General features: G+C 40.7%; 1 protein-coding gene across 3 annotated transcripts; it reads right to left on the reverse strand.

Moving 5' to 3' along the window:
* Window positions 1–53: 53 nt before the first annotated feature.
* Window positions 54–11306, reverse strand: mbd3b (methyl-CpG binding domain protein 3b). Of its 3 annotated transcripts, none has more exons than XM_080879025.1 (7): window positions 11166–11306; window positions 5443–5602; window positions 4291–4428; window positions 3968–4058; window positions 3612–3789; window positions 2423–2575; window positions 54–1170 (listed from the first exon to the last, which is right to left on the reverse strand). In XM_080879025.1, exons 1-6 carry the CDS (start codon window positions 11177–11179, stop codon window positions 2428–2430), a joined length of 729 nt encoding a protein of 242 aa, XP_080735151.1. In that variant the 5' UTR covers window positions 11180–11306; the 3' UTR covers window positions 54–1170; window positions 2423–2427. The 3 variants fall into 3 exon arrangements, with proteins under 3 accessions (XP_080735151.1, XP_080735152.1, XP_080735150.1); XM_080879026.1 differs by lacking the exon at window positions 11166–11306 and adding an exon at window positions 6729–6912; XM_080879024.1 differs by lacking the exon at window positions 11166–11306 and adding an exon at window positions 6581–6912.
* Window positions 11307–13751: the final 2445 nt, after the last annotated feature.

Here is a 13751-nt window from a genome sequence, read left to right on the forward strand (position 1 = left end):
ATTTGTCCAGAGGTGATCATTGAAGGCATAAAAAAAAAAAAACACTCAGCACATTTTGTGACATACTGACTCATTTTAATAAGCAATACAATCAAATTCATCTCAGCAAACAGCCTGCTGATGTTTTATAGGGAATTTCATGATTTCAGCGGGACGCATTATTCACTGGGGATTAAAAAATACAAAATATTACCGCTCGCGTGATACAATGAAAAGACAGTGAGTCTAAAATTCAGCTAATTTGCTTTCTACCCAATTCTGTGCGTGTGTTTCAGAGGAGGCAGCGTATTGTGTGGTAACACTGACACATTAGAATTATTTTTAAAAAGAAAATATACGAACTGAAGCCGTGATCGTAACAAAGCTTTGAATAAGCAGCGTCTCACAACATCAGTAAGCACCTATAACGATGATGAGAGTTAAAACAGTAATAAGTGTACAACGGAAAGAGGTCTCGCGTCATTTCTCGCCCACAGTCCCGTCGTGCGCTCTTTTCACCTCAAAGCCAAAAACCTAAAACGCCTTTCAGAACGACTGCCTCCTCTTTGGTCAATACTGAACGGGACTCAGCACAATGCAGCTGGCGCAGATGTTTTCTCAAAATGACAACAAAAACTGGACTCTGCCCGTTCCAACGGACACAAACTAAACCGTAAGGACGAGCTGTGCGTGTGCTGCGTCAGGAGTGTATCGTACAAATTCAAGAAAGAGAGATGGCAAACGTACAAAAACATTCACTTCCAATCTGCCCGGAACAAATCGAGTTTTGTTCAGATTTGACGTGATTGTCACAAAAAATACATACTCATTCAAAGCTTTTTAGTAGAAAACACACTTATCACCGAACACTGAATTTGCCACGATTTAGATAAGTTATTATTTTAGTATTCGAAAGTTCATTTGATTTCATTTATTTATTTTCATTTCCTCAATAACAATCACGTGGGCTCTAAAATACGGCCGAGGAGTCCATCCAGTGGAGTTATTGATGAACGGATGCATTTGAGACTTGTTTCTGGGGTCAGGCGAAGGGAAAAGGGCTCTTTAGGTCGTACTGGAATAAGTCGGGCTTAGGTTTAGGTTCTTCAGAGCTGGACTGGAATGGGGAATCCTACTGTTCATGGTCGTAGATGTAGGCGTGGAGCGACTCCATCTGGACTTTGCAAAAACCTACAAAAGAAAAAAATATTAGCAAATCGATTTACTGCACAGGTGATATTTTATACAGTGTAGTGTAATGACTGCACTAAGTTACAGAACAGGAATGATTTGGATCATCACTGAGAAACGGTTCTGGGTTTGCAACAAAAAAAACAAACTGCAGAATGCGTCAAAGCTTTTGTTCCAGTCGTTTTTTGTGGATTTTCTCCCCCACATTTATCTTACAGGCCTATAAAAGAGACAGGTAACCCCAGTATATTACATTTATACACGTTTTTTCCACCTCTGGCTTTAATGCTGCTCATCCGCCTAGAACAGCGGTGAGTAATTAATTTTCCCAATGGGCTAAAATAGAAACTGGGACTGTTGCGGCGAGCCCCCCCGATAACCTTAAAAAGACAAAATTAATATTAAGCAGACGTGATTTCAACTTATTGCTGACACACCGTGAGCTAGAATGTCCTGTTGCAAGCTGCCCTGTTCTGGAGATGCTGGCGCTAACACATTTCCACACTTGTGTCCGTTTAAATCAAACCTCTTTTATTTTTTTGTAAAGATGCAAACACTCCGGTGAGAACCGAAGCAACCAGGCATGGACCCTTTGGAGGGTCTCTGATCCAAATGAATTCCAGAATGGTTTGTTTATGGTGACAGCATGATCTGACCGTTATCTGCTTAACTACCAGGTGTGTGCAGCAGATTTGAGCTCAACACTTTACTGTGGTCAGCCATGACAGACACAGACATGCAGAGTACACAAACTGTAGGAACTAATCCAATAATGAATACAAATTCCTCACATTATCCACTAAATCAACTAAGACTGGTAACTGAATTCAAGCTTTTTTCCAGGCGCTCACTTATTCATCCAGGGGTCACCCCCATTAATGCGTATATTTGATATATTTGATTGATTTTTTACACCGGATACCTGCCCTGATGTGACCCTCCCGGGGATCCGTCTCTCTTCCCCATCTTGAACAGTGTTGTGTCTACTTAGCACTAAATGTCTGGTGCACAAAGTACACCGCATATGTCACGACTCAAAAAAGTTGTTGTGACCGGATTCATCCAGGAACTATTTTCATTCTGCAGATTAGTGTTATCTACCTTTATTATAAAAGAGAAGTGTGATGTATCTATCTACAACCAATATTCACACAATTGGACAAAATAAGCCTGGACAGATAAACAGTGATACAGAGTTTAAACACATAAATCTAATCTTTGAGTAAACTGTCATTTCAGTGTTTCCACCAACCTGTGCTATACACTCTCCATGTCTTCACTGCCATTGCCCTCTTCCTTTAAAGCCTCTCCTTCATTGGCAGCCTCCTCGACGTGGGCCAACATATCGGCCATGAGTGCCTCTTCCAGCCGCTTCCTCACGCTGTACACCAGCTCCTCCTGCTTCCTACACGTAAACACAACAGGAAGCTGTTACAGTTGGCAGTTACATCTGGCCATAACAGCCATTAAACCAACAAAGAGCAGATGGTGTCTTTACAGAGATCACTGGTCACTTGCTATGGGTTGAGGAACACTGACCAGAAGAATACTGGAATTGGGCTAATCAGAGATAACAGAAAAAAGGCAAGCTTACTTTGCATTTGGCAAATAGCCCCATTTTTCTAATGCATTTAAATTTGGGATAGAAAGAATCGATACCTGTTGCATCTCTCTTTAGCTTAATGACCTTATAGTACCATATCACAGCATTAGAGCACTTCGCTCTCGCACTGCAGGCTTACTTGTTGTTCCTAGAGTATTTAAAAGTACAATGGGAAACAGCCTTCAGTTTTCAGTTCCCTCTTCTATGGAACCAGCTTCCAGTTTGGATTCAGGAAACAGACAGGCTTCAAACTTTCCTTTTTGCTAAAGCATATAGTTAGGGCTGGATCAGGTGACGCTGAATCCTCCCTTAGTTATGTTGCTGTAGGCATAGGCTGCTGGGGGATTCCCATGATGCATTGGGTGTTTCTTCTTCACTCACTATGTGTTAATAGACCTCTCTGCACTGAATCATACTTTTTATTAATCTCTGTCTCTCTTCCACAGCATGTTTTTTAATCCCGTCTTCCTTCTCTCACCCCAACTGGTCGCAGCAGATGGCTCCGCCCCTCCCTGAGCCTTTTTCTGCCGGAGGTTTCTTCCTGTTAAAAGGGAGTTTTTCCTTCCCACTGTTACCAAAGTGCTTGCTCATAGGGGGTCATATGATTATTGGGTTTTCTCTGTATATATTATTGTAGGGTCTACCTTACAATACAAAGTGCTTTGAGGCGACAGTTGTTGCCATTTGGTGCTGTATAAATAAAATTGAATTCAGTTCAATTTTACTCCACTACTGGAGGTCTTACTTCCTGGAACTGAAAATCACAGGCTCAGGTAAACATGAGTAGATTTTTTTTCTGAAAACCCAAAACACGTGTAGACTGTTTTAAGAAACCCACCGGATGTCTTCATCAGTGACTATGAAGGCCTTGCACAGTGGCTGCGCAGTGTTGAGCCAGACTCCCGGGTTCTTCTCCACAGCGGCGGACAGCTGCCCGGTGATTGGAGCAGCGCTTGTGTGCAGAGCGCTGGCAATCGCCGACAGGAGAGTTTTATCTGTGCAACCTGGACCGACGCCTGTGGGACCAGCATGTGGTTACCAAACACTTTCCAGAAACTGTTAACTACACCCATGTTTATTTATATTTTATCAAAGTTTAGCAGTTACTGAGCTCAGTCGAAAACTGCTCTTAGAGGAAATACCAAAATGTCATTTTAGGACATAAAGTGCTTGGTGAGGCTGATGAAGTTTTACCTTGCAGGCCTTTAGGCAGTTCCATTGTTTTCACCAGCTCCTCTGCAATGTCATAAGCATTCAGACCACTGAGTTTCTTCTCCCAGAATAACTGTGAACAAAATAAGGAAGAATGTTTCAGCTGCAGGCAGTTCTCAACAGAAATACATTGTTCCTACGAATGCAGTAACCCCCCCCCCCCAATCCACCAGTATTCAAGCAATACTGGTCTGTCCAGTTTCCTAGCTACACACACTCTTCATTATCTGATCCTTTAAATTACAGTATCAGATTACAGGCCTCCTGATTTCTCTGGCTTATTGTCACAGTAACAGTTTATTCACCTGTCTGGGCTGGTCAACGGCTTTCTGAGGGTCCGTCTTCACTTTGTTGTTGGGATGGTTGGTAACCTTGGTAACGGGCTGCTTAAAGATGGAGGCCGTCTGTCTGACTGGGAGTGATGTGTTCAGGTCAGGTTTACCCTTAACAAAAATATCAAGAGAGGATGAGAAGGACAAGAGAAACAGGATCCGTCTCATTCAACTAGAGAGCTAAAGCCTCTGCTTCATAGGCTCAGAGACCGGTCAGCCGCTGCTTGGTGATGGCAAACGGTCGCTGGGGGAAATCAGTCATGAAGAAGAGCGTGCTGAACCAAAAACCTCCAACTGATGGTTGTGATCGCATGTAGCTCGTCACGGTCGCCCATAGCTTGAATGACTTGCCTGCAAACACCATTTTACTCTCTGAGCTGTAATTAAATTTGAACTTGTACCACAAACTATGTTTCATCTCATTCTCTCCGATCTGTATCTGCACTCAGCACATCCCTCATTTCTGATTTAATCTTACATGTTGTATCCACCAAAGAAGCACTAATCAGTTTCCTGAGCTGTGTTGCGAGCAGTGGACGTCAGACTCTAGCTCAGATCATAAAAATGTAATCATGTAATCTCACCATCATTGAACAGTTTGTCCACTCTAACTGCACAGTTTTGTTGGGTACATTACTAAAATGTGACTTTTCCGCAGGTTTGATCATAATGCATTCATTCTGCATCACTCCAGACCGAACTGTCAGGAGAATATTTCGAGAAACTCCTCGCCATCACCTTATCTGGAGCGGTTAGCTGTGCGACCCACAGAAAGTGTGGGCCGCACAGCTAACCTGTTACCACAGTGATCGATGCAGGTTAACAGAAACATCTCTGAGTCTTGCTTTAAGCTCAGTCTACACAGCTACACTGTTAATCTTGCTTGTACACTCCTTAGAGCTACTGATCCAATCTGTTTATTGAGACGAGCAACATATAATCCGCAAAAGAGATTAACTTTACAAAGCAGTGGCTGCATGCGTCCTTCCTCCACTTAGATCACAGACTTCACACTCGGGATTCTGGCATGCAGATAAAAGGGCAGACAGTAAATAGAACACAAATCTGGAGCCCGCTTTAGCACTGAGGTCAAGCGGCTGATTTTCACGAGGCCAACTGTGTCACCTTGTTCTGGCTGTTGTTATCGTATCGCAGTCTCTGGCGATTCTTGTTCAGCTTGCTCATCAGCATCTTCCCCGTGCGGAAATCAAAAGAGCTGAGGTCCATCTGGTTACCAAGGTAACGGGCCAGCTGAGGCTTGCTCCGAAACTTCTTCCCAGATGGACTAACGAGGAAGACGCAGAGATGAGGCGGGGGAAGAAAAAAAAAAAAAAAGGTTAGCACTGCCTCTCAGCAAAAACAAAGGTCACACCGAGACTGAAAACACGAAAGACAAAAAACAAACAGAGACGACACAGAAAAGTGTAACACACAGACGACAACATGCAACAAGTCAACAGCAACAAAGAGAAGCAGGAGACATCCAAATGAGCGGATGAGCACTTTGTGAAATGGATGCAGACTCCACCTTGGCTCTGTCACCTACCAACAAGCTGCACACGTCTCAGGAAAAATGGGCACATATGAAAATATATACTGAACATGTGTAACTACACCCCACCCTCCTCCATCAGTGATCACAATGTGAACATGGCAAAACTAAAACTAGTCAAATGTTTCAGGGTGGAAACATTAGAGCTCTGCTGCTGGGAGCAGCAACAGCATCATCTTGAGCCTGAGAGATGACCAAACAAAGGAACAACTGTGGGTGGATACGTGCTAGAGTAACTCATGCAAATGCATCTAACATCACACACCACAGTGAACACCAGTAGGATTGTACATTTAGCCTACCACAAACTATACAACCGACCCGCCTCCCCCCTCTCTTGCCTCTGTTCCTCATCTTGCTCTTCTCCTCTGCTAAATGAGAACAAATCTGAGGTTTGTTGATTCACTTCACTGGGAAATAAAAGGTCATTAGCGGAGATTACACGGAGCTTTATTTATCTCAACACCTTGTCAGGTATGAGGAGCTGCTGCTAGCCTGCACACACTCCTTGCAGTCCCAACAGTTGTTGAGGACTTGGCCCGGCTGGCCTTGTTGTTGTCGTGCAGCAAACAGAGCCCCCCTCCTTCCCTCCCATTCCCAAACTTTACATCGACACCGAACACACTCCTGCCCCGCTTCCGTCCGCACACTCGGTGTCTCGTGCAACTTCTAAGTTTTGTTTTTGTTACAAGCCCTTAGCTCGTGCAGTACCTAAAATAATAGACATCGCTCTTTCCAGCTGACAAACCGGACTTTCTGGTCACTTCTTCCATTTTCCAGCCTTTGGGGAGAGCAGTGCAATCCCACCTTTTCTTCTCCATTTCCCACGCGAGTAATCTCTAAATCCACTCAAACTTACTCCAGATGACCACAGTGGCTTTTAGGAAATGTGCCGATGTATATTTGTATATAATGTTGTTGGGACGGCAGGCCTATGGCGTCTCACGCTTTTGTTTCGACCATGTTACTACGCGCGTCCTCTGGAGTAGATCTCTGCGCGAACATCTCGGCTCTTTGTCGTAGCGCAGATCGCTCCGCCGCGGACCTCAGCCACATCACTACCTGACTGTCTCTCCGGGGCACGAGGGCTACATCCGCAAGGAAAACAGGACAGATACGTCAAAGCGTCGCGACACAAACAGGAAGCTAGTGCGTTCGGATTTCGGTAGAAAAGCACGTCCTTATCGAAGCGTGAGCTGATTCTTGGGTAAAGTAGAGCAAGCGACCGGGGGAAAGGAAGATATTACTGATGTTTAAAAAGGGGAAAATAATCCTCCTAAACCTGGAGGGTCAAATGTAAGGCCCGGGGGCCAGATTCAGCCCAGCAAAGACTCCAATCCGGCCCACTTGACGGCTTTGGAAAATGTGCAGGAAGACATAAATCTTTGGACTTTTGAAAGTTTTTTTATGCAAGATTTGCAGTTTGGTTTTTTTTTGCTGATGAAGCACTCCTTGAGGCCATACATACTACTAGTGATGGGTCGTTCGCGAACGAAATGGCTCTTAGAGCCGGCTCTTTGACGTGAACGACGCGAGCCGGCTCCTTATCGCGAGCCGTCACGTGGGTTTTTTTTTTTTTTTCTTTCTCTCAGCCTCTCTCTCGCACTTTTTTCCGCTTCACTCTGCACGCGAGTCTTGTGCTTTACGCTGGGCAGAGGGGGGAGGGGCGGTAGTTACACTCAGTAGCACAGGAACAGAGAGAGAGAAAGAGAGGCAGGGACAACAACATTAGAAAGGTATAGTAATCATCCACAACTATTTTCGGTTGCAGATGATAAAGGATTGAGAAAGTTTATTCATGCAGGTCCATATGACAGAGAATATGCATGTTCTTTTAGTTTTCATATTATAATTTATATTTAATTGTGTTGTGGTTTGCAGTGTTTTGTGTTCTTTTCACTTTAAATTTGTGAAAGGAAAAAGCTGAAAATTTAAATAGTTAAAACTTGAAATGTGAATAGTTGATTTTTGTATTATATGATTTATTTATTACATTTTATGTGGAGTGAATAAATAAAAGTATATTTACGGTGGCCCCTAGAGACAAAGCACATACAAACTTCAAATCACGTACGAACTCTGAAGCATGTACAAACTCCAAAACACGTAAAAACACGTACAAACTCCAAAACACGTAAAAACTCCAAAACACGTAAAAACACGTACAAACTCCGAAGCACGTAAAAACTCAGAAGCATATAAAAACTCAGAAGCACATAAAAACTCAAAACACGTACAAAAGACAACAGAAGTGCTCCAGGATGCTGGGCGCAGTGTTGAGCCTTTGTTATCTTGTGGCTACACAAGCCAGCAAGTACCAACGACCGGATTTGGTGTGTGGTAATAACAGGTAAATGAACTTTTTTTTTAAATTATTTGAATATATATATGAGTGCCTGTGTATAAATACACAAACAATACACACATGCTTTCAATTGTGTAATTTAAGTGATCTAGTAGCTCTGCTTTGGAAGTTCAGTTCATGCTAGAAATGTGTTTTGGAGTTTGTACGTGTTTTGTCTCTAGGGGCCACCGCATATATTTATATATAAACATATATAAATAAAATCACTTGTTTTTACGTTAGTAATTCCTTTTGTGCATAATTTTATATTATTGTTAATAATAAATTAATTAAAGCAACAAAACAACCTGAAGAGCCGGTTCGGAGCCGAAAGAGCCGGCTCTTTTTAGTGAGCCGAACCGAAAGAGCCGGATCTCTAAAAAGAGCCGGAAATCCCATCACTACATACTACAAGCAATTAAGTGATAGATAAATAATTCAAAACATAAAATTTCCTTTTTTTAACAATCAGTCCAAAAAAGGACATTTTCTGTGAATTATAGTAACTTTCTGTTTTGTTATTGCAGGACATTCTGGCTAATGAGCTGCCTGTAATTTTACACATTAATTTTACACAGTCACGCTAAAAGATTAACACGTTTAACAAAGTAACACGTGGATAAACTGAGATGTTTCTTTTTCTTACATTATCATATTTCTCCAATAAGTGGTTACATTTATTTACACTGACGAAAAGGGCAGTTTCACCGGTCCGGCCCACTTAAGATCAAAGTGAGATCCATGTGGTCCACAATGTTAAGTAACCGTGCTCTATACTGACCCCTGAAGAGGTCAGTGTTAAAACATGCATTGTAACGTAGTTACATGGCAGTACACGCAAGAGTTATTATACTCATTTTTTATTTGTATTTAGTTTTACACATTTATTTCTAGTAAAGTTAGCTGCCAGAGGGATTTTTTGTTATTTTAGTTAGATTTCATTAACTATAATAGCCTTATAGTAACCTTCCATCCAAAAAGGTAAAATTTTTACTGCTGTAAGTAAATTAAGTCTTATGATTTGGTAATGAAAATATTAAACAATTTCAATTTATTGTAGTAACAACCAGCCTGTGTTAAATACTTGTTCAATAATAACTTAGAGCATCTGCATCAAATGTGGCGGCATGACTGAGGAGGACACTGGATTACCACCATACTTGTTTCAATGGAAGTCATCATCAGCTCACCAGGCTGTCTTTAACTCACAGGCTTATTTACAAATGAGTGTTCTGTGTGTTTATGGTTATTATTCATAATGGTTCATGATATGGTTTCAGATAAGCTGTTTATGCTTGGATTTGTTGTGCAGGCTATAAAGCTGGCACCATTGATTTCATTTAAATAGCAAAGTGAGTTGCCTTCAGGTTGTATTTTGCCTGTCTGTAATATCTTAGCTGAACATATGAAGTTCAATTATCTGAACTGGTATTAAGTTTGGGCTCTCACATTCACATTAATTTTCCTAATGTTTTATACTCGGTTGTCTCTCAAAATTTTAATGTTAAAATCTGAAACTTGGGTGACAAACCACTTAATCTTAAAGATTTCCTTAAATATTTGAGTAACAGTTGAATAATGAGTCTTTTCAAACTATTTATTACATGAATATTTTCATATTCATATTTGAATATAAACAGAACAAACTTACACACGTTTAAACCCAAAACTTGTGTGTGATATCACCAAAGACCGTAAAACGGATACGTTCATGTGTTTTAATTTATTCTTGTTCTTTTTCCTCTAATTTAAATATTCACATTCATTTTTTTTAGTTTTATAAATCAAGACTTTATAGAAATTGATGTGTCTTAATTGCATGCATTACTCAGGGAGATGATCCAAACATTCTCGTACACCCGGACAATGACAAATAAAGATATTCTATTGATTCTATTAAAAACAGCTAATACTGAAAATTGTTATTTGAATGCATTTGAGTAGTTAAATTCTTGACTTTGAAATGTAAGGTTTAATAATAAATAAATAAATTGAGATCTACTTAGCGTTTTTCAGTTTTTGAGTGATTGTTCATGTTGAATTAAAACAATGTTTTATCAAATATGTGAATGCAGTTATGCGATTAAATATATAATTATAATATTATGATTGAGTATAGTATGACTGCCTCCCCCTTGCTGTGCTTAGTTATACCAGAGTTTGGGTTATGCAGCTAAATCCTACAAATTCTTGAACTGAAGCGACCCTGTATACGCTTTTATTTTGACAGATCTTACAGGAAGTTGTGCGTTCTACGTTCCCGTAGCTTGACGTCAGTGTCATAACACCAGAGCAACGTTAATCTATGGGAAACATAAATTAGGCTGCAGCTACAAATAGACCGTAAACAATAAGCACGAAGCGGCGCTGACAACAACCACGACCGGTGCTAAATAATTAAATCCAGCAAAATACGCAAAATAAACACATTTATTTGTGGTTTCTTCACCAAAATGCGCAGGTTTCTGTGTGAACTGCGTGAAAGTGGAGAGCCGTTTCACCACGACAATGCCGACCGTTGTCATTCAGGCTCGGAGCCGGCTTTTATCAATGAACAAAGTAGATGTCACCGATGTACCGCACAGCATTTCAACTACACGTCACGCTTAGTTTCTATAAGAACAATGCAGGAAAAAGAAACATTATTTCTACTTTGCACGGCTAAAAATCTGCGCCGAAACAGCACCGTGTCGACGCAGTCCTGCCTCCGTGCTTAAACCGTATTATCTGTGAATCTCAGAGATATTAAAGCATGCTGCGAGGCTCCAGGGACGCGGACAGCCTGGCTTCAAGCCGGTGCATGGATGTTTGCAGAATGCGAGGAGACTAGACGGTGGGATTTGCCTGATCGATGGCAAACATAGTTTCCGAACATATTCCGAATAACGCATCAAACGCTAGTCATAATTACACCCACAGCTCGCGGTTTTATTGTCCTTTACGTGTACTTACTCGTTTTTATCCATCTTGAAGACACTATCTGGTTTTCTCCCTCTCGCTATGTTAAATCCCTTCTCCCCTCTCTTCTTTCAGTCCCCTCCCCCTTCGATGTTAGAAATGAAAGACATTATCCACGCAAATTTCGCAGTCTGCCTGATAAAAAGAGCATAATGTCTGGCTCAAACTGGCCTCTTCTGGTTGAGCTGCTGGGCTCGTTAGGCTGAATTAATATGCAATTTTAAATTATTTTTACAGCACGAGAAAAGCATGCTGTGACAGCTACTAAATGAAATAAAATAAATAAATAAAAACATCCAGTTGATTTTAATGCAAGTAAATAAACGAAAATTTCTCACCATACAAATTTGAACAAAGCATTTTAATAGTTGTACATTTAGAGAACAAGGAGACATACTGGGAGTAAATTACATTTATTCACATTTAATAACACTGAATCAAAAACAGCAGTTTATAAAGAGAGTGCATCTTGAAGTCCAAACTCCTAACAAGCCCTCAGTAACTGACTGTTGAGACAGGGCATCCCACAAAAGCTCAAGGTGTGAAAGGAATCCACCCAAGTGCCCATCCCAACGTTGTGGTCCTGCAGGCAGACACACGGCCCGTTTATTAGAAAAGTGTACATGAACACGTCAGGCTGAATGGCTAACTCCTGTTTTTCTCTTAGGAAACCTTCTGCCTGATGCAACAAGTGAAGGATTTCTGACATGATAAAGAGGTTGGGATAGGGCGAGGGTTCCAAAGGTCTGCAACTATTAAATAGGGTCTGTTTTAACCAGTAACACATGTACAAAAATGACAGAATGGATATCAAAGATATTATCTACAATATCTGTAGTACACCCAAACATTGCCACATAATTCATAATAATAAAAAAAGAAAAACTAAATCATTTTCAAAAATTAATCATACAGAAGCATGGAGCCTTTATTCTTGCATATTACTTCAGTGAACAGGAAAAGAAGAGCAGAATGATCTGCACAGCCTTTATACACCTGTAACACACTCACATGTTAAGAGTTTACTCGTCTGTCTTGAACTTCCCTCTAATGTACGGCACATAGTCTAGGATTAATCGCCAATCTGTGAAGTGAATGAGTGCCACGCCGCCCACTGTTCCCCAGGCAACCATGTTTGGGACCCTGGAAGGAAGAAAACAGGACTCCTGAATAAGACAGAAATGTAACCACACCCTCAATGCCAGCTTAGATTACACCCCTCAGTCACCATACGACATGGTAGTAATAGTCTGTTATTTATTTTGTACTGGATGCCGTTTTTATAGATACTATTATATATATATATCATTATTTATTTATTTTTTATTTGGATGACCATAAAAATAAATTTGCTTGCAAAAAGATATGCACAGTGTGACAAAGTGGATGAGCAATTGTCCCAGATGTGCTGACTTTTTTTGCACATTATTCTGTCTCTGTATTTATTTGCTATTTGTCAAAGTAACATTGCTGCACTAACTATCCCGGGTTTGTTTGTGTAAGCATTCTGTTGCTGGCAAAACACACATTCTGCAAATTAAGGCAAATACTCAGTTACATGTTTCTTTATGTTTTATTATGTTACAGGTTAAGTCATTTGTTCATACTTACTTTGTCCTTTCTTTTCAGTCTTCATGTAGGTCAGGTGTGGGGAAAGGCCCACCTAGCATTTCCTTATTTTAAAGTGCTGATGATGCCACTCATGACATCAGCAGGTTGAACCAAAAGGAGGGGTTGCTTTTACCATAGAAATGCTTCCTTTTGTTTGTTTCAAGGTCTGAAGGGATTTGCTGAATCTTTTTTTTCCCTAAATAGAGCCGTTTAGTTGTGTAAAGGTGCTAATTAGAAGTGTGAGGAGTTTTTTTTGTCATTTTTAGTCATGTACTTTTGAGTTTTGTTAATTGGGTTACTTTGGGGGGAAGTTTTGTTAAGTTTCACGTAGGATGGAGTTCACTATAAATAAATTGCTCACCTCTGGAAACTCGAAATGTCTGCTGAGTCTGCTTCTCTACCACCTTCCATGATGTTCGAGTCTGACTACCTCACACACTGACAAAGAAAGAGGAACTCCTGTCTGAATAAAAGGGAATGATTTACTAACAGAAAAAAAGAGGTGTTAATGATTTGGAGCGATACAGTTTGTTAGGGAGTAAAACATTCCCAAGTTTTATATATGAATAAAAATACAATATACTAAGATTATATCAAATAGGCAAAATGATGGGGGCTGGCAGCTTACTAATGCCATTCTGCTGCAGGTGCTGCAGGCAGCTCTAAGCACGCTGGAAACAACGGAGGCGGCGCCGCCCTGCTGGCCAAACCTTGTGTTACACCATTTCTAACAATATTTTGGAAAACACAATCTCTTAATGGCCTATAATCAGTCTTTTACCTCTAATACAGGTACACAAACATCAGTTTGACTCTAGTTTTACTAAACAATGAGTGAGGATTTCCTGTTATTAGTTATCCAAACTGGATAATATTAATGTTGTAAATGGTTAACGAGCAGTAACTGTAAACATTCCGGTTTAATTAAGAGTATGAAAAACTGGGAAATCCTTACATTTGATGCAAAAA

The sequence above is a fragment of the Rhamphochromis sp. 'chilingali' genome (genome assembly GCF_963969265.1).
Source record: "Rhamphochromis sp. 'chilingali' genome assembly, chromosome: 3".
Lineage (NCBI taxonomy): Eukaryota > Metazoa > Chordata > Actinopteri > Cichliformes > Cichlidae > Rhamphochromis > Rhamphochromis sp. 'chilingali'.

Bases quoted from the DNA above. Each gene is read 5' to 3' on its own strand.
- mbd3b (XM_080879024.1), bottom strand. From the start codon at position 6,690: ATGGAGAAGAAAAGGTGGGATTGCACTGCTCTCCCCAAAGGCTGGAAA. The intron at 5,603-6,580 runs GTACTGCACGAG...CTTCCTCGTTAG, and splicing joins AGCGATGTCTATTATTTTAG to TCCATCTGGGAAGAAGTTTC. The intron at 2,576-3,611 runs GTGGGTTTCTTA...GTTTACGTGTAG, and splicing joins GTCACTGATGAAGACATCCG to GAAGCAGGAGGAGCTGGTGT.